The sequence below is a fragment of the Anolis sagrei genome, chromosome 4 (genome assembly GCF_037176765.1).
Source record: "Anolis sagrei isolate rAnoSag1 chromosome 4, rAnoSag1.mat, whole genome shotgun sequence".
In the NCBI taxonomy this organism is placed as follows: Eukaryota; Metazoa; Chordata; class Lepidosauria; order Squamata; family Dactyloidae; genus Anolis; species Anolis sagrei.
Window position 1 is genome coordinate 112,937,980 of NC_090024.1, and position 27,105 is coordinate 112,965,084.

The 27,105-nt window shown below is 39.7% G+C and overlaps 1 protein-coding gene across 1 annotated transcript; it reads left to right on the plus strand.

The window, feature by feature from the left end:
* Positions 1-1,645: 1,645 nt before the first annotated feature.
* On the plus strand, positions 1,646-25,908 carry FNDC7 (fibronectin type III domain containing 7). Its single transcript, XM_067467575.1, has 11 exons — positions 1,646-1,877; positions 6,765-7,019; positions 8,755-9,015; positions 9,399-9,656; positions 12,098-12,352; positions 14,005-14,262; positions 17,580-17,834; positions 20,268-20,522; positions 22,535-22,795; positions 23,725-23,754; positions 25,842-25,908. Exons 1-11 carry the CDS (start codon positions 1,706-1,708, stop codon positions 25,901-25,903), a joined length of 2,322 nt encoding a protein of 773 aa, XP_067323676.1. The 5' UTR covers positions 1,646-1,705; the 3' UTR covers positions 25,904-25,908.
* The last annotated feature ends 1,197 nt before the right edge of the window (positions 25,909-27,105 follow it).

The following is a 27,105-nucleotide window of genomic DNA, read 5'->3' on the forward strand; positions in this document are numbered from 1 at the left end:
ATCCTCATATAATCCAGTTCAAAGCAGGTAATGTGGATTTTGATAATCCAGATTATATAGCAGCGTAAAAGGGGCCTAAGACAATCTAGTTCATATTTGCCTAAAACTGATATTTTAACAGGATATTTCTTACTGCACAACTTATTCACTATTACACCATACCAATAGTGTGGTCCTGTACATAGATACCCAGAAATAAACCCCACTAACTTAAATGGCAATATTTCTAGGCACAATGTGCATACAATGGTAAACTTCACAATTTCACTGCATGACATTCTGCTAAAATTGAAGGGATGCCACAAAATATCTTCATCTCACTCTTCTCCCACAAACTCATGAGATGTAGAGTAGCATGTTTTCATTTTATATATAACTAGCTGTACACACCATGTGTTGCTGTGGCCAACCTTCCCTCCCTCCCTCTTTCTTTCTTTCTTTCTTTCTTTCTCTCTTTCCTTCCTTCCTTCCCTCTTTCTCTCTTTCGTTCCTTCTCTCGTTCCTTCCCTCTTTCACTTTTTTATTTTCTTCTCTCCTTCCTTCCTTCTCTACCTTTCTTTCCTTCTCTCCTTCCCTCCTTCTTTCCCTTTCTCTCTCCCTCCTCCTCTCCCTCCTTCCTTCCTTCCTTCCTTCTCTACCCTTCTTTCCTTCCTTCTCTCCTTCCCTCCTTCTTTCCCTCTTGCTCTCCCTCCCTCCTTCTCTACCCTTCTTTCTTTCCCTCCTTCTTTCTCTCCTTCTTTCCCTCTTTCTCTCCCCCCTTCTCTCCTTCCTTCCTTCTCTACCCTTCTTTTCCCCCCTCCTTCTTTCCCTCTTGCTCTCCCTCCTTCTCTCCTTCCTTCCTTCCTTCCTTCCTTCCTTCCTTCCTTCCTTCCTTCTCTATCCTTCTTTCCTTCCTTCTCTCCTTCCCTCCTTCTTTCCCTCTTGCTCTCCCTCCTTCTCTCCTTCCTTCCTTCTCTACCATTCTTTCTCTTCTTCCCTCCTTCTTCCCCTACTTCTCTCCCTCCTTCTCTCCTTCCTTCTCTAACCTTCTTTCTTTCCTTCCTTCTCTCCTTCCTTCCTTCCCCCTTTCTGTGTATGTGTTTTGTGTATGTATATGTGTGTGTTTGTGTATATATATGTGGTTTTGCGCATGTGTTGTAATGTATTTGGGGGGTTGGCTTTTTAAGTTTCTTCTGCTGTGTTTTTCAGTGTTTTAATGAGTGATGATCACTCGTTGGCCCGAGAGGTGTCTTGTGTCCAAATTTGGTGTCCAATCGTCCAGTGGTTTTTGAGTTATGTTAATTCCACAAACAAACATTACATTTTTATTTATATAGACTAACTTAATTAGAGAAATGCCATCCACAGTGCTGGAGATGGCTATATCCACTGTGAGGTGCAAAATGCAAGAAAACCTATATGTAAAAAACACATCCGTGAATTTACAGGCATGATCATATAACAAACCTACATGATTATCATTACCCTCATCAAAGAATCCAGCAAATTTCAGTGTTACCTAAAAATTGGCATTAAGAGATTCCAAATCCCTTCCAAAACAATCCCTTGAGTGGAGTAAACTGCTAATTCAATGGTTAGTGATGTACTTTCCATCTTCTTGGCTCTCTATTTTTTTCCAGGTTTCACTGTATCTATATATGATGTGACATCAACGAGTCTCTACATCCGATGGTCCAAATTTCCAGGAGCTTTTTCTTATAGAGTAATGGCATCACCTGTGAACATAGTGGGCCATTCTTTGATGGCTTATTTCACTGATGTTACCATTGTAGGCACTCTAACATCACTGTCTCCTGACACGGTCTACACAGTAAAGGTGGAAGCCATTGACATCAATGGGATTTTACTGGCTGAAGCCCATACTATGCAATTAACAGGTTAGTAGGAAGTAGTTTCCACAATAAGTTGATTTGCTTGTTTCTGAAAAAATATAATCTCTCTAAAAGGATGTCTTGAGATTCATGTTAACAGGTTCTGTGGAATCTCTGGCCACTCTCAGGCCTTTTTAGGGTCAAGGCAATGATGGAGTGTGGATTTGGATTTTCAGTTCTCAATTAGGGATCCAGATCACTCCAATTTAGGTTCATATATGACTCCCAAATTTGTCTCTGAACTGAATTTGGGCCTCCAGGCATATCCCTAAGAGTCTTCTCATTTAATGAACATGTGAACCAACATGTAAACCAAGTCCATAGATAATTTCTGTAATAAAATGAACTGAAATATCCCATTTATTGAATTCCAAGTCTTTACTTGGGCAACGTTTTATGTATTTAATCTAAATAGAGAAAGAAATTTCAAATCTGGCCTCAATTTAAGAAAAATGAGAGATCTCAATAACTATGCCTCCTATTTCTGAATAATCCCTAGCTATAATCCTTTATTAAATGGGGCCAATCAGAATTACTAATGGTGGAAAAGAGAGACATATCTGCATTGCAGGCTGACTAACTCAGAATGAATGAAAGAATGTCTTGGCTCACTACAATGGAAATATTGTTCAAAAACAGCTCATCTTGCTCGTGGAAGAAGAGTTCCTCAAATACTGCCAAAATCTCTGAAAACGTGTTTCAAAGTACAGGCTTACACTCTGAATGCCCTTGTGGAATTATATTTTTTCAAGTAATATCATTGTATTATTGTCAGGCCACATCTATTCCTGTAAGATTATTTTCCTCCCACGAGTCTCTTTTAAAAAGCTTTACCACATTATTCTCAAACTTCTCATAGCCGAAGCGTTTTCTCTTAATTAAAACTGATGTTAACTTCATCTGCTCTTATGCATTTATGCAATTGAGGCAGACTTTTGAAAAGATAGGGGCCTCAGTAACAGCATGCAGTCATGCCGGCCACATGACCTAGGAGGTGTCTACAGACAACGCCAGCTCTTCAGCTTAGAAATACTTAGAAATATTACTGGACGAGTCTGTAGTGTAGACTGATAGATTATAATAATAATATATAATAATAAAGCCATAAATGGTTCGGGCCCCGCCTATCTCCGCGATCGCATCTCCTTCTATGAATCGGCATGAGCTCTAAGATCTTCCGGGTAGGCCCTCCTCTTAGTCCCACCACCATCTCAAGTGCAGTTGGTGGGGACGAGAGAGAGGGCCTTCTCAGTGGTGGCCCCTCGCCTCTGGAATGCCCTTCCAAGGGAAATAAGACAGGTTCCATTCCTCCGCTCCTTTAATTACTTATTAATCGCCCTCCATCCGAGAATGCTCTAGGCGATTTACAGCTAAATTGTAAAAAATACATACATACAGAATTTAAAAATTAACAGAGATCGAATGCTCTAGTAAAAATCCAGGTCTTAAGTGCTAGAGTAAAAGGCCCTAAGTCACGCATGGCTCTCATATAGGGTGGCAAGGAATTCCATAAGGCAGGGGCAGAAATAGAAAAAGCCCTGCGTCTGGTACTTTCCAAGTGCGCTTCTCTAGGATCCGGTATACGGAGTAAGTCGTGTTGGGCTGGTCGTTGCGACCTCCGATGATGGGAGAAGGAGAGGCGGTCCCTAAGGTACGATGGACCCTGGCCGTAAAGAATTTTAAAGGTCAGAACTAACATTTTATGCAGGCCATGGTATTCAGTTGGAAGCCAATGTAAATGTTGCAGCACTGGTGTTATATGGGATTTCATGGGCGTTCTTGTGAGTAACCTGGCTGCTGCATTCTGAACAATACGGAGCTTTCGGGTCGTAGACATCGGAAGGCCAACATACAGGGCGTTGCAATAGTCCATCCTAGATGTGACCGTGGCATGGATGACAGTTGCCAGAGCCTCGTCAGATAGGTAGGGTGCCAGTTGCCTTGCTTGTCGTAGGTGGAAAAAGGCCTGTTTGCTGGCATCAGCGACCTGAGCTTCCATTGTCAGCTGCGAATCCAGGACGACACCTAAGCTCTTAACAGTGGTCGATGGAGATTGGGTGGCACCATTGAAGGTGGGTAACGGATGAGTCAGACCTGCCGGGCGGCCATGCCAGAGAATCTCAGTCTTCGCCGGATTCACCTTCATTCTGCTAGCACGTAGCCAGTTCGACAGAGTTTCCAGACATAGGGTGAAATTGTCTGGAATTGACGTTGCTCCAGGCGCAGAAGGAGTTGGGTATCATCCGCATATTGATAGCAGTCCAGGCCGAAACTTAATTCCCGGGCCCCCTAGAATTTTTGGGCTTGCACAAATCTTGGCCCGGCCTTTTAAATTTTTTAATTGCCTTGAACAGGCAGGATTACTTTTAATATATGTGTGTTATGGCGACAATTTTTATGCTTATATTTTGTTTTGTTAATCTTATGGTTATGTTGTTTTTTACTTTGTATGTTTTGTGATGTTACCTGGGAACTGCTCTGAGTCCCCTCGGGGAGATGGAGCAGTATATAAATAAAGTTTTATTATATATTATTATTAACTGAGCCACAGCCCTGGGCAAATAGAGCTCGAAGAATGCATGGAAAAGGTGTCTAAACTGACACCTTTGTTTTGCTGCCTGTGCTCTTCAGAAGATTTCACCCCATGTTGTATCCCTGTGATAATTGGATTTTGAAAAAAATTGGCTTCCTGTGGAACTAAGGATTGGTGACTAACACGCATTTTGGTACCTCAAATGTTAGCCCTGTTTCTGACCTGCTGGTTCCAAAAATGGCAGCAGTTTCTTCCCATCAGCTCTAGTTTTTGAGACACAGAACATATGCCATATACCAGTTGCTATTTGCTCGCCTATAGAAAGCCATAATTATCATGCCTAAGAAACTAGAGCTGATGTGGTCTATCCAACGCAATTTTCTAAACTCATAACCCCAGGAACAGACCTAAAAACCAAAACAACAAACACACAGTTGTTGTTCTTGCTAACTTCCGTTAAGTTGGCTTTGACTTACAACATTGGAGAGACCACCAGTTCAATCTGTTCTCATCAGCCTTGCTGAAATCTTGCAGAATCTGGGATGTGGCTTCTTGACTGAATCTATCCATCTTCCTCATTTTTTCGTGAGTTCTTCTTTACCAAACATTACTGTTTTCTGGTCAGTCATACTATCTTATGATATTTTAAGTGTCACAGTCTCTGTATAGTCACATTAGCTTCTAGAAAGAATTCATGCTTGATTTGCTTTAGGACTTGATTTAGGGTTGTTGTTGTTTTTTAGCAGTCCACAGTATCCATAGATTCCCCCTGGGCATCATCAATGCAGCCATCTCTGATCCACTTGCCAAGTGAAAGCTATTTAATTTCTCCATATTTTGTCCTGACTGTAGTCTTTTGTCCTGAGTACAGATTAGGAATTAGGAACAATCAAACCTTGTGGCATACTCATTTCTTTCAAAGAGCAATCCATAGTTCTTCCGCTGCGCCTTTGGCGAGGAGGTGTACAACATGATATTATTGCTCCCCTCAACGCTTCTGCCACTGGAGTACACGCCCTCCAAATGGGAAGTCTAGTTTCACAACTGTTTTTATTTATTTATTTATTTATTTCGGGTATTTCTACCCCGCCCTTCTCAACCCCCGAAGAGGGACTCAGGGCGGCTTCCAACCGGCATACGTGGATGCCTACAATACACACAGTAAAATACATAGTAACAATAAATTATAACAGTTAAAACATTACATTAATACAATAAAAGTACAATAAAAAGCCAGCCTGGTGGCTATCATTTTGCCAAGTCCATAATTAATAAATTCATTCCGCTTATCATAGTCCGTTTCCAAAGCTTTAGTAATCATTGTCCATTGTCAGTCTGCCAGATTATCCAAAGGCCTGGTCCCATATCCATGTTTTTAATTTCCTTCTGAAAAAGAGGAGGGATGACGATGATCTAATTTCCCCAGGGAGTGAATTCCATAGGCGGGCGGCCACCACCGAGAAGGCCCTGTCCCTCGTCCCCGCCAATCTCGTTTGTGACAAGGGCGGGGCCGAGAGCAGGGTCCCTTAAATTCCTAGGCGGGATGTACAAGGAGATATATGTTCGGACAGGTACGCTGGGCCGGAGCCGTATAGAGTTTTATAGGTCAAATCCAGCACTTTGAATTGTGCTTGGAACTGAATCGGGAGCCAGTGGAGCTCCCTGCAAACAATCTGCTCCTATTTTTATCTCATTAGAGTCTTTTAATTATTTTATCCTGTACATGTGGCCTGCCCACTGTTATTGTGACTGTGCTTACTATTTTTTTTCTTTCTATGTAATTTTGATGTTGTTGTTTGTTGTCTATGTTTTTGGTTTTATTCCACTGTAATATGTTGTCCGGGCTTGGCCCCATGTAAGCCGCTCCGAGTCCCCACTGGGGAGATGGTGGCGGGGTATAAATAAAGTTGTTTATTGGATTGTTGTAGGTTTTTTGGGGCTATATGGCCATGGTCTAGAGGCCTGACGTTTCTCCTGACGTTTCTCCTGCATCTATGGCAAGCATCCTCACTACCTCTGAGGATGCTTGCCATAGATGCAGGTGAAACATCAGGAGAGAATGCCTCTAGACCATGGTCATATAGCCCGAAAAAACCTACAACAACCCAGTGATTCTGGCCATGAAAGCCTTCGACAATACAAGTTGATTATTATTATTATTGTTGTTGTTGTTGTTGTTTTTCATAATTTATACCATCAAAGACTTTGTTATAATTCAGAGAGCCATCAAAACAGTACTTCCTGGTTTCATTTATTCCAAACAATCCACCACATTCAGCAGCTCAAAGTCATGCCCTTGAATGCTGACATGCTTCTCAGTTCTGAAATAATTGTGATTCCTTTTCTTTTTTTCCCCAAAGCTCCAGAGATTCCTACTATTGAAAAAGCCTATTCAAAGCTGAGTAACAGTATCACAGCAGAATGGGCAGCAGTCCCAGGAGCATCCAGTTACCTGCTGACAGCACAGGACGGAGAGTCCTTCATTGAAACAATAGTCACAGGTTCACCAGGCACCGTGACAGGGCTGAAGGCTGCTACGCTGTACAAAATCACCATCCAATCTATAAACGCTGGAGGAAGAAGCCAGCCTTCACTTTCTAAAAAGGCCAAAACAGGTATTTTTTATTTTGATTTTGCTACATCAGATACTACAGTTGCAACTCTTTTAACATCCTTCTTCGGACAATTTAAATCCAACTCTTAATCTTCAAATGGAGGAAGATATTTCTTTTAATTAAGTGATAACAGGAATGTTTATCATTTTAGATCTCTTCTGCCCATAGGATTTCTCTCCTCTGAACTTTAAATTCCTGAATGTTCCAAACCACCATGGCCACTGTGGCAGTCCAAAAGTAAATTGTATAGGTCTGATGTACTACAACTTCACATCCCAGGCCCCTTCTACACTTCTATATAATTCAGATTATCTGCATTATCTGCTTTGAACAGGATTATATGAGTCTACACTGCCATATAATCCAGTTCAAAGCAGTTAATTGGATTTTATATGGCAATGTAGAAGGGGCCTCGGGCAGCAAGCCTTTAAATACCAGTTACTAGAGAACATAATCGAGATGAAGCCTGTTTTTATCATCTTCTGAGATTCCAATAGGCATTTGGGTGTAGCTATCTATCTATCTATCTATCTATCTATCTATCTATCTATACACACACACTAGCCATCCCCTGCCACGTTTTGCTGGGGCCAGTCTGGTAATCTGGAAAATAAAGTAATGAGAATAAGTTGGTTCCTAATATATGTAATTTCATAATTTTTTATGCTTGGGGAAAAAACAGTATTTCTTGTTTCTTTGTCAACGTTGCCTACTCTGGAACATGCAATATATAATTGTCCTTCTTTAGGGGTCCCTTTCAAATCTATGATACTACATCTGTCATATACATTTATATGTGTGTGTGTGAATCATATCTATCTATCTATATCTATGGCTGGATGGCTCTTTATCAGGAGAGTTTTGCTTATGTTTTCTTGCCCTAGTGAAGGGAGTTGTACTGGATGGCCTTAAGGCAGCATTTCTCAACCTGGGGGTCAGGACCCCTGGGGGGTCATGAGGGGTTGTAAAAAGGGTCGCCAAAGTCCACTAGAAAACACAATAATTTCTGTCAATCATGGGAGGTCTGTGTGGGAAGTTCAGTTTAAGTCCGTCGTTGGTGGGGTTCAGAATGCTCTTTGATTGTTGGTGACTATAAATTTCAGTAATGACAACTCCCAAATGTCAAGGTCTATTTCCCCCAAACTCCATCTGTGTTCATATTTGGGCATATGGAGTATTCATACCAAGTTTGATCTAGATCCTTCATTGTTTGAGTCCACAGTGCTCTCTGGATGTAGTACAACTCCAAAACTCAAGGTCAATGCCCACCAAACCCTTCTAGTGTTTTCTGTTGGTCATGGGAGTCCTGTGTGCCACCTTTGGTTCAATTCCATCATTGGTGGAGTTCGGAATGCTCTTTGATTGTAGGTTAACTACAAATCGCAGGAACTGCAACTCCCAAATGACAAAATCAATTTTTTGAGTGATGGTCACTCCTTGGGTTGGTAGGTGTCTTGTGACAAAATTTGGTGGCAATTCATCCAGGGGTTTTTGAGTTATGATGTCATTCAAAATGAACAGAGCATTTTTAGATAGATAGATAGATAGATAGATAGATAGATAGATAGATAGATAGATGCATCTTTCAGAGGTATGGACAATTGTTTTTATGCTTGAACACAAAACACCAAATGATAAATAATCTCAGTACTGCTAACTCAGAATTCACCTAAACTTTCCCATGCCCACAGATATAAAATCCTATTATTAAATGTCTCATTTTTCACTTTCACAGTACTTCCTGCACCCATCCTGGCAGCAAATTCCCCAAGTCATGACAGCATAGTGGTGAGCTGGAGAGCTGTATATATGGCTGTTGGATTCTTCATTTCTATAATGAGAGCAGATGGTTTGGGTGGTATGTTGAAGGAAAACACTACCAATGACTCCTTGATATTTTCAAGCCTAGACTCAGGAACTCTCTATACCATCAAGGCACATGCTTGGGATGCTAATGGAATACCGGGGGATGACTCCACCTACAACCAAAGAACAAGTAAGGCGCAATCTGGAAAGCAAAACAAGTATCTTTGTGGCAAGGAATATACAGGTCTAAATAAGATCTAAATGAGTGTTATAGCTCATTGAGACTAATTAGACTACATGGCTCCATCTTGTGGAATCCTGATATATTTTTTGTTTAGTGCCAAACTTAGAATTTTATTTATTTATTTATTTATTTACAGTATTTACCTACAACCCAGAGATAACATTGGTTTTTGTTCTTTTTATCACTTTCAGCTACTGGTGTTGCATCATGATGCTGCTAATAAATTACCCTGCTGTACGTTTATGAGGAGGCTCTTTTGCTAATAAGCCCACTTGCCCAACAATTTCTACTCATTTCCTTTTTATATGTATTTTTTCCTTCCATTATAGGGCCCCGTGCACCAGAAGATGTCCAAGTGGTTTTTGACAGTGGAGCTTTTAGAGCAACTGTTTCCTGCATGCCATCAGAAGGGGCTTCCAGATACACCATTGCAGCCTTAAGTGGCCTCTCCAAACTCAACTGTAATACTACGTCCACTTCTTGCACTATCCTATCACTTGACTGTGGGACGGAATATTCCCTGTCTGTGGTAGCTAGTAATGAAGCTGGTTCCAGCTTGCCCACAGAGGCAATGGCTTTCAAAACAGGTAAATAATCTATTAAATGAACAATGTGATGAAGCACAAGCTTTTGTACTTTTGCCAACTGATTAAAATAAGGGACATAAATAATAAAATAAATATTAGTGTAGAATGAAAAATAAAGTAAATAATAGATATAATAATTGGCCTCATGTAATCCAATCCGAGTCCCCTTTGGGGAGATGGTGGCGGGGTAAAAATAAAGTTGTTCATTATTATTATTATTATTATTATTATTATTATTGATGTGAGATTTATAAAATAATACTAAGAGGCTGCATCTGGTGCTTTGATGAAAACCCAATGATATTGGGGTATAGGCCATATCTCTAACATCACCCATCCAATGGAAGGTACAGGAATGATAGTGGTGGAAGTACCTGCCATTTAAGTTTTCCACTTTTGACTTTAATGGGAAGTGATAAATTGTCAAAATACTTTGAAGACATCAGATCCCATCTAATTTTTGACATTAAGCATAGTCAGACTAGTTTACTACTTGAATGGGATAATATCAAGGAATACTAAGCCTATATTCCAGACAAAAGAGTTTACAAACCTCTTCTGAGGGTTACATGATGAAGAAAATCGTATGAAATTAATGAGGTTCTCATAAGCCAACAAGTGACTTGAAGTTGTGGGTATGTGCCTTCAAATTGTCAGTTGACTTATGGCGACCCCATAGGCAAGGAATATGCAGATGTGGTTTTTGTCATTTTCTTCCCCTGAAATGTATCTTACAGCACCTATTATTTATTGGAGGTCTTCCATCCAAGTACTAATCAATGCTGACCCTACTTAGCTTCCATACTTATGTAACAAAAAGCCCGTAGGTAAATATATGTGCCTCTGATCAATGCTGTTGCATTCACCGACACGGCTGTCTCTGGAAGAGACTGGTGCATCTTCAGTATAAGTGGTCTCAATGAGATCAGATGTTCTACAAAAGCACAGCAAATCCACAAAACATACATTAAAATCTTGTTCCATGGAATTTTAAAATATTGGAAGTGACTCACTAAACTAACTATATACTTAAAATTAAGTTCTTTTTCTAAAGAAATTTCTAAAGTCATTAACAATCTAAATTATGACCCTAGTTGGCCAGTAATAATTGTACTCATTTTGCCACGTAACTTCTTATATCAGTTTATAGGCACAGGGAAGATGGCCTTGCTCAATGGTGGAGGGGGAAATCAGATGAGACTGCCTGTTACTGCCTCTTTTTTGGATGCTGATGTGACAATGTGGGTGTCATAGGCCAGCAAAAAAATAAAAATAAAACATCAAAATAACAACTACAGTAAAGGCTTAAAGAAACTATTTCCTTACTTCTAAGATACTGAAATGTGATGTTATTTTTAAAAAATAATTCATCAGCAGGAACCAGTCACGAGTGGGGGCAGAGCTCAGAATAACTTTACCGCATTACATTTAGAAAGTAATTTCTTAAACTTTGGAGAAATGTGTGTGTGTGTGTGTGTGTGTGTGTGTGTGTGTATATATATATATATATATATATATATATATATATATATATATATAAATAAATATAAAAGCCGTCCCATGCCACGCGTTGCTGTGGCCCAGTCTCGTGAGCTGGAAAATAAAGTAATAAGAAAGTGTTGGCTTCCAATATATGTAATGTCTTGATGCTTGTGGGTAAACAGTATTTCTTGTTGGTTCTTTGTCAGTGTTGATGTGAATATTGTCTGGTTTGCCTACTCTGGAACATGAAACATATTATTGTGCTTCTTTAGGGGTCATTTCAAATCTATGATACTATCTCTGTGTGTGAATCATATATATCTATATCTATGGCTGGATGGCTCTTTGTTAGGAGGACTTTGTTTACATTTGTTTGCCTTGGTGAAGGGAGTTGGACTGGGTGGCCTTATGTATTTTCTGATGGTTCAGTGTGGTTGTTGATGGGGTTCAGAATGCTCTTTGATTGTAAGTGAACTATAAATCCCAGTAACTACAACTCCCAAATGTCAAAGTCTATTTTCCCCAAACTCCATCTGTGTTCATATTTGGGCACATGGAGTATTCATGGCAAGTTTGGTCCAGATCCATCATTGTTTGAGTCCACAATGCTCTCTGGATGTACGTGAACTACAACTCCAAAACTCAAGGTCAATGCCCACCAAACCCTTACAGTATTCTCTATTTGTCTTTGGAGTTCTGTATGCCAAGACTGGTTCAATTCCATCATTGGTGGAGTTCAGAATGCTCTTTGATTGTAGATTAACTATAAATCCCAGCAACTACAACTCCCAAATGACAAAATTAATTTTTTTGAGTGATGGCCGCTACTTAGGTTAGTAGGTGTCTTGTGGCCAATTTGGTGTTAATACGCCCAGTGGTTTTTGAGTTATGCTAATCCCACAAACGAAGATTACATTTTTATTTATACAGATATATTTGCTGAAAAATTGTCTTTGCAGTCCCTTGTGCTCCAGAAAGTATAACAATTGAAGAAGATGAGCCTGGAAGCCTTGAAGTCTCCTGGTCGGATGTTGACCTCAGTGATTATTATGTGGTCTTTGTGAAAAGTGATGATGGCTTGGAGGTGCACTGCAACACATCACATACTCAATGCCACTTCCAATCTGACTGCGGTTTCACCTATTTCATTAGTGTCTTTGCCTACAACAAGGCAGGCCAGAGCCCCTTAGGGGACATATTTAACTATACAACAGGTAAGAACATCCATTTATTTATAAACAAACATTTGGTAGATTAGACAAAATTGATAATAAGCTTTACATCAGGGGTCCCAAAATAAGACCCTTGGACCAGATGTGGCCCTCCAAGGTCCTTTCCCTGGCCCCTACCCTAAACTTTAGATTGACGGTTGCCCCAAGACTAAAATGACTTGACGGCACACAACAAAAATCCTAATTAACTTGGCTATATAATCAGCCAAAATCTGGCCCCCAATTACCATTGAAATACTGGTAAATGTATGTTGGTTAAATGGTTCTTTATTTTAAATATTCTATTGCTCTTTTGTGGGTTTTTTTTTTTGCACTACAAATAAGATATGTGCGGTGTGCACAGGAATTTGCTTTTTTCAAACTATAGTCCGACCCCCCAACAGTCCAAGGGAGTGTGAGCTGGCCGTATGCTTAAGAAGTTTGAAGACCCCTGCTCTACATCATAAAATACGTATACAAGGGATCTCATGATATTCAAGAAATTAAGCCTTTGTATGAGGAGCCCCCGGTGGCGCAGTGGATTAAAGCACTGAGATGCTAAGGTTGTTGACAGAAAGGTCACAGGTTCGAATCCAGGGAGCAGCATGAGCTTCCGCTGTCAGCCCCAGCTTCTGCCAACCTAGCAGTTTGAAAACATACAAATGTGAGTAGATCAAGAGGTACCATTCCGGCGGGAAGGTAACAGCACTCCATGCAATCATGCTGGCCACATGACCTTGGAGGTGTCTATGGACAACCTCCAAGGTCGGCTTAGAAATGGAGATGAACACCACACTCCATAGTCGGCCATGACTGGACTTAATGTCGGGGGGAAACCTTTACCTAACCTATGAGGGTTATTAGTGCCAAGCAAGTGGCCCTGGAAAGTTATGTCATTTGAGAAGAGCTCCAGCTGCACTTGGTAGCTAAGGAGAAGAAATATAGTTAGCAATTAAAAAGGATGCTCTGCTATTACATAATCCCTGCTACGTTGATATCTGTAATGAGGCATTGAGTTGTGCCATTTGTAAACCGCTACAAGTCGTTTCTGGGCTGAGAGGGGCGGGATATAAATATAGTAAATAATAATAATAATAATAATAATAATAATAATAGGGTCATCTGCATAAATAGTGAGGAAGTGTTGCTAAGAGCTGATCAAAAGATTCCTTGCTCTGTTAATCTGTTATAAAAGTCCCCAGAGAAAGGACCCTAGTGCCCATTTCTCGAGATCCTGCCATTCACTTTTAGATAAATGCATAAGGAAGCATTTATCTAAAAGATAATGTTGTATATTTTATTGTCTATGTTTTTATTTTAATTGCTTGTATTGTTGTTATTATTACTTGTATTGTTGTATTCGGGCTCGGCCTCATGTAAGCCACACCGAGTCCCTTGGGGAGATAGTAGCAGGGTACAAATAAAGTGTTATTAGGTTCTTGTGGGTTTTTTCGGTCTATAGGGCCATGTTCTAGAGGCATAATGCCTCTAGAACATGGCCCTATAGCCCGAAAAAAAACTCACAAGAACCTAGTGATTCCAGCCATGAAAGCCTTCGACAATACATTAAAGTGTTATTGTTATTATTATTATTATTATTTATTCTGATAATGCTCTCTAATATAATAATAAACTCTTTCCTTTTCTCCCCCCAGCACCTTGCTGCCCCAGTGATTTTAACCCAGTGTTTGTGTCAAGTGACACAATTCAAATTGTCTGGCCTCCTGTCCGTGGTGCTGAAATGTACGAAACCAAAGCTGTTGATTGGCCGAATGAATTCTTGTGCAATGACACTGCCACCATATGCACCTTGTCTGCGCTGCAGTGCGACACTCAATACAATATCACCGTCTACTCTTTCAGTGAAATCCGAGGCAGCAACACATCATGTGCATCTAAACCTGTGGCAACTGGTATGGCTTTAATTTAAAGTCCAGTGAATAATGTATTTCTATTACAGAATCTAACACAGTACACACAGAATCCTAATGTTTTCCTAATATGGAATCCGTCTTGTTTCCCTAACATTTCTTGGAAGCTAAGATAGTTTGCCCCAAAGATAAATTACTACTATATTGGTCAGTTGGAAATATCAAAAAACAGCAGATTTAACAGCAAATAAGAACCAAACCAGAGAAAATGCTGCACATTTGCTGCCCCACAGTTTAGATTGGGTGCTTTTCTATATGGTCATTGACCCCATGTTGTTACTGATCTGGAGCAGTTCAAAAGGACTGACAACTAAAGGGATGTTTTATTTTAAAACTTTTTTGCACAGGATTTTTTACTAGATGTCCCTCTGACAGGGAGTACCTTAAGGGTGATTTACACGAGGATACGATTCTATTTGGTAACAAATGTTTTATATTGTTTAATTAATGGTTTATGTATTTATGTATTTTAATGTTTTGATGGTTTGTTTAATGGTTATTGTATTAATTGTTCATGTAACGGCATCGAATTGCTGCTTATGTAAGCCATCCTGAGTCCCCCTTTCGGGGTAGAGAAGAGACGGGATATAAATACCAGATTAATAATAATAATAATAATAATAATAATAATAATAAGGGTAGTCATAGTGAGGTTCATGAGCTCATTACCTATGAGACGCTAGTAGTTATAGTTATGTTTAACTGATTGTTTATTATATGATTGTTTTTAACTGTTTTTTAACTCTTTTTATGATGTTGAGCATTGAATTTTGCTATTGTTAACCACTTTGTTTGGTACAGCATTTTCTCTTCTTTTCAAAAGCATTTTAGGCTGTAGGCTGCTGGTTATAGCTTCTCACTGGTGTTACTTTAAAACAGTGGTTCTCAACCTGTGGGTCACCAGATGTTTTGGCCTTCAACTTTTAGAACAGCTGTTTAACTGGCTGAGATTTCTGGGAGTTGTAGGCCAAAACACCCGAGGACCCACAGGTTGAAAACTATTGCAAGATGGCAGAGATCCAGCATGAGGTGACGCATATATATCATGAAGCAATGCAGCCACTTCCCATAACATTCCCATATTGTCAGAGAAGGATGAATGTTATCATGCGTCTATTTTCCCGGATGGTGCTTGCAAGTCGAAGAAAATAACTGGATGTATCCCTGCCCACCACCCTTTCTCTTTGACAACACAGAAATGCCCATCTTGCTGCTTACAACTGAGGGTTTTTTTGAAATTTTGATCATTGCATGGTTGAAACAAAATTCTGACCTAAGCAATGAACATAAATGTGAGTTCTGCTGGCCTAAGTCCAACTGACAGGATTCACAAACAGGATACTAGCCTACGCCTTTTCATTGTGCAACAGGAAGGCGCTTGTTTCCTAAGTAAATTTGTTTTTTGTACAATACTAACAGAAACAAACTCCAGTTTATTCCTGGACTTGTTCAGAGCATTTCTTCCATTGCTTTTCGAAATTTAAGGGTGACAGCGAGTTCCAAACCTGCATTGTGCTAAGTACACTTCTACTAACAGAGGACTTTCTCTGCTGTCTTTTCTCCCACAGCTCTTTTCAAAACCCAAATATGTACTAGACCTCCAAATGTTGAGGGCACTAGGGGTGTAGGAATTATTTGCTCTTCCCATGAAATATTTTTTCCATAGACTATCACTGTTGGACTCTGGTTCATTTTGGTTTCATTGCTTGCATGTGTCAGGAATATAAAAGATGTAAATGTATGAAAATAAATAAAAAGAGTAGCATATTTAATAACTGAAATAATACCCATAGGTTTCTCAGACTCATATGCCGTCTGTGCATTCCTGTGCATTGTTATTTGCAACAAGCCGTCTCCTGCCACGCATTGCTATGGCCCAGTCTGTGCATATGTGTTTTGTGTGCATATATATTTGTTTGTATATATATGTATGTATGTATGTATGTATGTATGTGTGTGTATGTATATATATATATATATATATATATATATATATATATTCTCTCTCTCTCTCTCTCTCTCTCTATATATATATATATACACGCCATGCGTTGCCGTGGCCAACCTTCCCTCTCTTTCTCTTTTCTTTTTCTCCTTCCTTCTTTCCCTCTTTCCTTCCTTCCTTCCCTTTTTCTTTCTCTCCTTCCTTCTCTTCTTCTTCCCTTCCATCTCCCTTTCCCCTTTCTCTCCTTTCTTCATTCTCTACCTATTCTTGGACTGCAAGTCCCAGCAGTCCCCCTGATCCATCTGTCCATTTACCTACCTACCTACCTACCTCGATCTAATCTATCTATCTGGAGGATTACTGGGAGTTGCAGTCCAGGAATAGAAAATTGGAAATATGCAGGGATTTGGATGCTCTCAAAGAAATCCAATGAGAAGAAAGCTTGCATCTTGGAAGCAGTGCATTTGGATCATCCTCCTCTCCTAAAGTGCCTGGTCTAGGGGGTGCTGGGAACTGTAGTCTGGAAGAGTGTGGATATGCTATTGTATGTTTTGTTTGCCAGGGGAATTGTTGTGCACATTTGCTGTAGGGTGTTTTCGCTTTTTTACATCCCTTCCACTGTGTTTTTCAGTGTTTTTATGAGTGATGGTCATTTGTTGGCCTGATAGGTGTCATGTCCAAATTTGGTGTCAATTCATCCAGTGGTTTTTGAGTTATGTTAATGAACATTACATTTTTATTTATATAGATATATTTGTGCATTTGTTGTAATGTATTTTTGGGTGTTTTTTTTGGCTTTTAAAGTCCTTTAAGCTGTGTTTTTCAGTGTTTTTATGAGTGATGGTCACTTGTTGGCCTGAGAACTGTATTGTGTCCAAATTTGGTGTCAATTCATCCAATGGTTTTTGAGTTATGTTGATCCCACAAACAAACATTACATTTTTATTTATATAGATTTAAATACTATGAAGCCCACTTAAAAATAATGTGTGCATTGGAAAAGGTTATTTTTCCTTATTTTGGTGCCTTCCATAGGTTGGAGGGCACCAAAGAGTCTACATCCTCTCTTACTCATGCCAGTTGGCTTTGCAGGATGCTGTGGCTTGAAACCTTTGGAAGGACCTAGATTGGATGCTATATAAATATAGGCATATTGCAGTTGATTGTGAAATAGGCATTGTATGTTGGGTTTTTTTAATGATTCTAGTAGTCTTCAGTAACATTTGTAGAATGGGGACTCTTGACGGGGAATGATGTCAGACCCCGAATGTAATAACGTTCTGCTGCTGATCTATTAACGCAATAGAGACATCAAAACTAAGTGTACCATTAAAATATGCCTTATTTATTTCAGCTCCATGTCGTCCAGAAATCAAAAGTGTCTCTAAGGATGCTGTTTCAGTAATTAGTGTATATTGGCATGCCAATAATGACGAAGCAACATATACAGTCACTGCCAAAGGAGCAGCAGGAAAATGGCATTGTGAAAGCTCTGGAAGTTCATGTACTATCCACAATCTTCCCTGTGGGTCTTCATTTTCTGTCAGTGTTGTAGCAAGGACAGAAGCAGGGCAGAGCTTGCCGAGTTACAGTGTCCCCTTAGAAACTGGTAAGTTGCAAATGATTTAGAGCTGCTGTTCACATTTTGGGATCACTCTCATTTAATAATCCAGTACAACCCCTGTATCTGTAGGGTATACATTTAAGTGCAAACCTTAGAGAAATTAATGAATACCCAGAGAATCATGTTGGAGGATCTAAAAATACCTTCCGAGAACACCTCTCTATGGGTCCTTCCATACAGGCCCTATATCCCAGGATCCGATCCCAGGTTTTCGGTTTATCCCAGATTATCAGGTAGTGCAGACTCATATAATCCCATATAAAGCAGAAAATCTGGGATCAGATCCTGGGATATAGGACCTGTCTGGAAAGCCCTAATAGATCTTCCAGTTTAAATCTATGGTTAACTTCCAATGAAAGCATCTCATGGAATTGTGCTGGAGGACCTAGAAAATGCAGAGAACCTTTTTTTCAAATGTGGTTGAATGAAACCCTCCTACAGATCATGCTGTCGTTATTTTTTCATATGATATTTTTATTTATTCTTTGCCCTGTGTTTCTTCCAGGACAGGCAATACACAACAGGTACCATCCTGTAAGGAAGTTATTTTGGGGGGGGGGGGGGGATTTACAAATAACAATATATTCAAGTTTGTTAAAACGTCTGGGAGAAATGTCTTCGGTTAATTCCAGACAGGTATAGGTGTAAAATTAATGTATTGGGAGAAAGCATTCCAAAAACATGGCCACAACTCCAACTACCTTCTCCTGCGCATCTAAAAGGTGGTGTATGGTAATGAACGCTGGATAGAGTTGGAAATCCTGTCAAATCACAGCAATGAGATGGAAAACACCCTTAAGAGAGGGGACCTTATATTTCAAGCCTTTTGCTCATTTCATTTAAAAAGATTCTTCAAGAGGTCCCTCCCGTCCTTTGAATAAGAATTTGTTCTTATGGAAACTTACGTTTCTCTTTCTTGACTCTCCACCTTCAAAACGGGTGTAGTTTCTTCTTTTAAGGTGAGCGGGGCTGGCAGTGTCTACGGATCCTTTTGATCCGCTTCCCACGGAGTAGTCCGCTTGTCCTCCGGCGCCCCCGGCCCCTCTAGGAACCTCTCCCTTGAGTGGCGGGGGTCCCACTGGGGTCTTTGGGGTTGCAACTACTGGGCTATGCGACACTTCCCAGCATCGATCCACCGGGAGTGTGGGGACCGTAGCTCCTCCAGACCTCTCTACGTGGTTGGGTTTCTAGGAGCTCCTAGTCACCCCAGCCTGCCACCATCGCCACCCACCTTAAGTCCCGAGAGATAGAACATATCTCTGTCTACGTCCCACCTAGGAATTTAAGATCTTCTGGAGGGGCCCTGCTCTCGGCCCCGCCTTTGTCACAAACGAGACTGGCGGGGACGAGGGACAGGGCCTTCTCGGTGGTGGCCCCTGCCTGTGGAATTCACTCCCCGGGGAAATTAGATCATCGCCATCCCTCCTCTCTTTTAGAAGCAAATTAAAAACATGGATATGGGACCAGGCCTTTGAGTAATCAGGCAGACTGATAAGGACAATGACGACTAAAAGCTTTGAAAATGGATTACGATATGCTGAATGGACTCATGTACTGGCGAAACAATGGCCACCAGGCTGACCTTTTAGGATATTTTATTGCATTAATTTAATGTTTTAACTATTGATGTTTATTGTTGTTATGTTATTTATTGTATTGAATTGTAGGCATCGAATATGTGCCGGCTGGAAGCCGCCCTGAGTCCCCCCTAGGGGGTTGAGAAGGGCGGGGTAGAAGTGCTCGAAATAAATTAAAAAATAAATAAAATAAAACATCAAACAGTCTTTCCTAGGAACAATTTTAAAATATGAAACTTTTAGTTTATCCCTCTTCCAATATAACAAAGGAATCTATAATGTCATTTGGTAAATGCTGCATATATTTACTTGCATAAAAGACAGTTCTTCTCAGGTTGTAAATGCTGAATACAAGTTAAACCTCAACATATTTTACTGCTTTTACAAGACTGACTGTTACCCTTTGTGTTTTTAGATGGACATCCCAGGATATAGCATATTTCAGGAGATAAAATGAGGATGGAAAATATTACAGAAATTATTGGTAGTCAATGCAAAATTATGTATGAATGAGAGTCTGATGTTCCTTTTAGGCACTGAAAATTCATTCAAATCCTTCTAAAATGCTAAAATATATTAAGAAGGGAGATCTCTGTATTTGCCTGAAAAACAAAACAGAAACAATCATATTTTGGGTTGCTGTGAGTTTTCTGGGCTGTTTGGCCATGTCTCAGAAGCATTCCCACATATCAGTTCTCACAACCTCTGCCATAGATGTGGGCGAAACATCAGGAGAGAATGCTTCTGGAACATGGCCATACAGCCTGGAAAACTCACAGCAACCCTGTGATTCTGGCCATGAAAGCCTTCGACAACATAATCACATTTTTCTTCTTTTCAGCTCCTTGCTGCCCGGCTGATCTTACGGTAACCCAAGTGACACAGTCTGTAACAAACATCAGCTGGTCTTCTGGGACTGGTGCAATGACACACATAACAACTTTGGAAGCACACACAGGATTTGCCAGGTGCCACACGCTCCAGAAGTACTGCCTCCTGGGATGCATTACATGTGGAACCAACTACAGTGTGTCTGTCCAAGCAATTAGTGAAACAGGTTTAATATCAAATTGTACATATGGAGGATTTTCATCAAGTACGTACATGGAAAATAGCTTTAAAATAAAAGTAAACGCACTGTATTTCTCCAAAGCGTTCATTTTTTGGTAATTTATGCTCATTATATTGGATTTTAAAAACCTTAATTTGAATCAATTTGAAACAAGAATTCCTCACCATCGCCTCCCCCCAATATCCCTACAAGCCTTTGGAATTGCCAGAGTTGTACAGAGCAAATGGAGGTGCCTATATCCTACTTCCCAATCTTACACAGTTCCAGGTGCTCAAATTCCTCTGGAAAATATTTAGATGGTGGTGAGGACAGAACATTCAGTGGGAATGTTGTAGGTTTTTCGGGCTATATGGTGATGTTCTAGAAGCATTCTCTCCTGATGTTTCACCTGCATCTATGGCAGGCATCCTCAGAGGTTGTGAGGTCACAACCTCTGAGGATGCCTGCCATAGATGCAGGCGAAACATCAGGAGAGATGCTTCTAGAACATCGCCATATAGCCCAAAAAACCTACAACCCAGTGATTCCAGCCATGGAAGCCTTCAACAATACATTCAATGGGATTATTTGCCTTAATCATTCTCTAGATCTAAGATTCTGTGCTTCATGAGTTGATAAATAGAAGTTGCATTCAACAAATTACATCTGAAAATTGTACTGTTTAATCTATAGTTCCTAGGTTTTTAAGGCAAGCTAAAAGTGGAGCATTTTCAGTTGAGAACTCGATCAAAATCAAGCCATATGTTTACTCCAATGTTAAGACACAGACTGCAGCCAGGAAATCAGGAGACACTTCTTGGGAGGAGAGCAATGACAAATCTTGATAAAATAGTGAAGAGTAGAGACATCACACTGGCAACAAAGATCCGCATAGTTAAAGCAATGGTATTCCCCGTAGTAACCTATGGATGTGAGAGCTGGATCATAGGGAAGGCTGAGCGAAGGAATATAGATGCTTTTGAACTGTGGTGTTGGAGGAAAGTGCCTTGGACAGCGAGATCCAACCAGTCCATACTTCAAGAAATAAAGCCTGACTGTTCATTGGAGGGAAGGATATAAGAGGCAAAGATGAAGTACTTTGGCCACATCATGAGGAGAAAGGAAAACTTAAGAGGAGACAATTATGCTGGGGAAAATGGAAGGAAAAAGGAAGAGGGGCCAACCAAGGGCAAGATGGATGGATGGTATCATTGAAATGACTGGATTGACCTTGAAGGAGCTGGGGGTGGTGACGACCGACAGGGAGCTCTGGGGTGGGCTGGTCGATGAAGTCATGAAGAGTCTTAAACGACTGAACGAATGAACAACAAAACTAACTATAAAGAAATCTTGCCAAGAAAATTCTGTGAGATACACTTTCAAATCACCATGAAGTCTGTCATTGACTTGAAGGCACACAACAAACTACAGCAGGGGTGGGCAAGAGTGGCACCCCATATACATTGAACCAATGTTCTTTAAGCGTTGGACTAGACAATAGTTTGAATCACTGCCTGGAAATTTTCTGGGTGCCTGGACAAACTACACATGGCATCAGAGGAAGATAATGGCAACCCTCTGAAAATATCTTGCCAAGAAAACTCAATTATAGGGTTGCTACAAGTTGGAAACCACTTGGAGGAACACAATAATCCAGTCATGAGTATTTAAAGGTCTCTAGGATCTTAGAGGCAGCTGAAATAACAGTTTTCTCAAACCCGGTAAAAAGAATGGGGTAGAATGCTAAATACATGAATATATTGGGGCGATTTAATACATCTTGGTATCTGGGGGTAAGGTTAAGCTACCTATCTGTCTGTCTGAAGAGTTAATCTTAGGACATCCAGAAGCATTATTATTACAGCTGTGCTCCTTCAGATGTTCATAAATTCTCATTGTTGTCTGTGAGCCTAGATAATTCACAATTTCTTTGATAGCTGCTCTAATAGCATAGACTTAACAAAGAAAGCCCATTTAATCAAGATCACTGAATTTGACTATATTGGCTAGGCACTATGCGGGATGGAATACAGCAAAACTGATTTTCTTCTTCTCAGGTGCCTGCTGCCCTTCTGGGGTGCAACTATATAGACTGGACAACAATGGCATACGAATACATTGGCATACCTCTGAAGGCTCAATAAACTATAGTACTGCTCTTTATGGATCAAAAGGAAATTTCACCTGTACACCTAACACAGACCTGACCTACTGCGATATCACTGAGATACCCTGTGGAGATGTCTATACAGTTGTGGTGTCACCGGTAACTGATGAAGGATCAAGACTTGGATTTTGTCCTAAGAAGATATATTCAGGTAAAGACCATGTTGTAAGCAGTCTTGGGTACAACTGGTGAAAGGTGGGATAAAAATGCCCAAAATAAACAAACAAATAAATGGGGAACCTGATGGAAATGTCAAATTTGGGGGAAACTGAGCAATGTAAAGTGGAAAACAGTGACGTAGCAACTTTCTAGGCTACTGTTCCTCACTGAGGGCCACCTCAAATGGATTATCATACAGATGTTACAAAAAAAAATGTCTTAAACTTGCTATATCTTATGCCACTGTGAACTATTTTTTGGTGATAGCTACAGAGTAAACTCTACATTGTGAGCCATATTAAACAAATAAATTGTAATCCCCAAATGCTATTCTGTAATAGTTATTGTTTATGATATGCTGCAAAAGTATGTGGACATTTTCATGGACATGAATTCTATAAAGCAGCAAAATATGTTTATTATACGGCTGCATTTCAGAATAACAACTGTATTGCTTACAAGTCAAGCAGAATTCAAGACATAGCCATGTCAGTCTGGAGTATCAGCATGCAAAGGAGCACCTTAGAGACTGAGAAAATGAACTTTCTCTGCATAGTGATTTTGTGGGTGGATGGTTTGTCAATATCTTTACTTGCCTAGTAATGCTAGACATCTATCTATGAAAATACATCTGAATACAGTTTCCGATTTTGTGTACAACTACTACAAATATTAAATCACAGAACTGCTATAGTTGTAGGTTCATCTATTTTTAAACTCACATTTTCAAGCCAGCACTTTTAAATTTTGGAAATATGCATCTAAAGACTGGTTTCAGTGTTCAAAACTGTCCATCCAGAACCATTACTTCATTTTCAAAATATTAATCTTTCTATATAAATATTTCCTGAATAAATAATATCAAATTCTCTTTTAAAAGTAAAGCTTTGAACTTTCATCATTGCATGTTCATTTTTTCAGTGACTTGTTCTGGGAGTTCAGTTGGAATGGGTAAGTAAACTTGGGTGTTTTTATAAATAAGTCATATTTATTTTAAGATAGCGCCTCTTTTAAACTATGATTTAAGCTAGTGTTTCTCAACCTGGGGGTTGGGACCTCGGGGGGGGGGGGGGGCGCAAGGGGGTTTCAGAGGGGTCACCAAAGACCATCAGAAAACACGTATTTCTGATGGTCTTAGGAACCCCCTTGGCACAGTCTTTTGGGTTTAGAGTGCTCTCTGGATGTAGGTGAACTACACTAAACCAATGTCAGTTCACCCAAATCCCTCCAGTATTTTCTGTTGATCATGGAGTTTCTGTGTGAGAAGTTTGGCCCAATTCTATTGTTGGTGGGGTTCAGAATGCTCTATAAATCTCTTGCCCAGTAATGCTTGCCTATATCTCTATAAACTATAATGCTTGCCTAAATCTCTATAAACTATAAATCCCAGCAACTGCAACTCCCAAATGTCAAGGTCTATTTCCCCCCAAACTCCACCAGTGTTCACATTTGGGAATATTGAGTATTTGTGCCAAATTTGGTCCAGATCCATCATTGTTCGAGTCCACAGTACTCTCTGGATGTAGGTGAACTACAATTCAAGGTCAATGCCCACCAAATCTTTCCAGTATTTTCTGTTGGTCATGGGAGTTCTATGTGCCAAGTTAGTTTCAATTCCATCCTTGTTGGAGCTCAGAATGCTCTTTGATTGTAGGTGAATTATAAATCCCAGCAACAACTACAAATCCCAAATGGCAAAATCAATCCCCAACCCAACCCCACCAGTATTCAAATTTGGGCATATCGGGTATTTGTGCCAAATTTGGTCCAGTGAATGAAAATACATCCTGCATATCAGATCTTTACATGATGATTCAGAACAGTAGCACAATTATGAAGTAGCAACAAAAATAATACTATGGTTGGGGGTCACCACAACAGGAGGAATTGTATTCAGGGGTCACGGCATTAGGAAGGTTGAGAAACACTGACTTAAGCATTTATAATCTGAAAATTATTAGGAAATTAGAAAATTAGAAGCCCCCGGTAGCACAGTGGTTAAACCCCAGTGTCAGCAGGACTGAAGACTGACAGATCACAGGTTCAAATCCGGGGAAAGCAAGGATGAGCTCCCTCTATCAGCTCCAGCTCCTCATGCGGGGACATCAGAGAAGCCTCCCACAAGGATGATAAAACATCAAAACATCCGGGCGTTCCCTGGGCAACGTCCTTGCAGACGGCCAATTCTCTCACACCAGAAGTGACCATTTTATACAAACCCCAATAAAAGGCATACAAATTAAATAACTGTGTTTCTAAATCTATTTTTCCTAAGGCTTACTATGTAGACCAGAGCTTAAAGGAGCCAAACTCCTAGACATCTTAACAGTCCCATGATGTAACCTATTGGTTCAAGCTTGCTATCTACCATGTGATGGCAGCTTTCAGATAGATTTTGAAAAGCTGAAGGGAAACAAAGTTAACATATTATAAACCTAAATTGGAATAAAATGATTAGATACCTATGGGAAAATAGTTTAGGCACAAAAACAAAAAATACTCAAGTGTGAACATGCAATAAAATTAATTCAGAATCTTTCTATCTGGTGAGGTAGCCATCAATTGTCTTTTTTTACAAACCAAACTGCATCATGGCTCAACTTCCAAATGTACCATATTATCATATTGGGCTTCTATTTTATAGACAGAAAAGAGGTTAATAGCAGAAACAATTGGGATATTCAGCTTGATTTCCATCACTTAGGGTCCTTCCATACAGTCATGTACCCCAAAATATCAAGGCAGATAATCTCACAATATCTGCTTTGACTTGGATTATCTGAGTCCACACTGCCATATATTCCAGTTCAAAGCAGAAAATGTGGGATTTTATTCAGCTGTGTGGAAGGGGCCTTAGTCAAGCTAATCCCAATAGATCTTGGATGAGGATGCTCATCCAAGAGTAAATTTTATTCTGCAAGCAAAGGCACTGTGAACACTCATTTAATCCATATGGAATCAAAATAAACCACACTAAACTGCTGGTCACTCAAGCCTTAAATTGTTGAACTGAACCTTTTTTCTATATAATTCTTTAGTGATTTACAGAGGAAGGAGAGGTGCAGATCACCACCAGGGACTTCTTGAAAAAACAGACTGAAGCAAGCTGGTAAGAATATACCTGTATTAATATTTCCATCATTTTATTGGGACAAGTATTTAATGTTCTTGTATTGCCTTTCAATTTCATTAGATCCTAAAATGTCCAAAATTGACCTCTTTCATATGTTTCCTGGAGGAGTATGGGCAACTTATTTTCACTCTCCTTAGCTGCATATCCAATAACGTCATGAGCATCAGTGAACTGAAAAAAATGGTATTTACTAAACAATATGGAAAAATTTACTGAAGTATGTGCCTCTAATAACACCATTAGAAGGTTGACTTATCAAATGCAGATACTAGAGGAACCTACTCTTTGAACTGGCAATTCTAATATTTATGAAAAACAAGCCACAAATGACTTTTTTTCCTGGCAATGAACCGGATAGCCACATATAAATTAATCCAGTCTTTATTCCAGATATTTTATATTTCTTATACAGGTCACTAGAACAAGTCTACCAAACAAATTCTACGTTTGTGATATGATTTCTCTTTCAACACTGCATTTTGACATTATCTCACATATAACCAGTGTAGCTACTTTTTTTCTTGCTGGAGGAAAATGTTTCAGCTCAAGCAGTGATTTCAAGTCCTTCTAAAAACCAACAGCCATAATGCCTTAAAGAAAAGGAGAATATGGAGATGGTCTGCTTGAAAATATTTTGAAGCTTGAACCTGAAGTTTACTGATTGACCTTATTTGGTTTCCCTGACTCAATTAACTCAGTTTCTTTGTTATCATAGGGTTGTTTTACGAACGACAGAACAGTGGCATGTAAAAAAAAAACTACTGAAAAAATGTTTACATGAAGAATACAACCTTACCAGAAAATCTACACAGATATGATACATAGGTGTATCAGTCTTAACAGTGTCCCTAAGAGGTAGCATCAACCTCAGCTATGACAAAGACACCAGAAACGAAACCATAGGCCCTGTGTTACTTTGAAAGGCTAATCTAAATGTATTATTCACTGAGTTTCACAAATAAAACTGCATTCTGAATGCTTTCCAAGACAAGAAGTACAAATGGACACACGAGTCCTAGAACCGCGACCTTTGTGGATGTTGAATGCACATAAATATTTGAGATATAATACATGTTCAAAACCCATCCTTAAAAGCTTCTGCCATACTATTATGCAAAGCTCAGCCATGCTAATTCAGATAGAAACCATAATTCCACATCTATAAAACA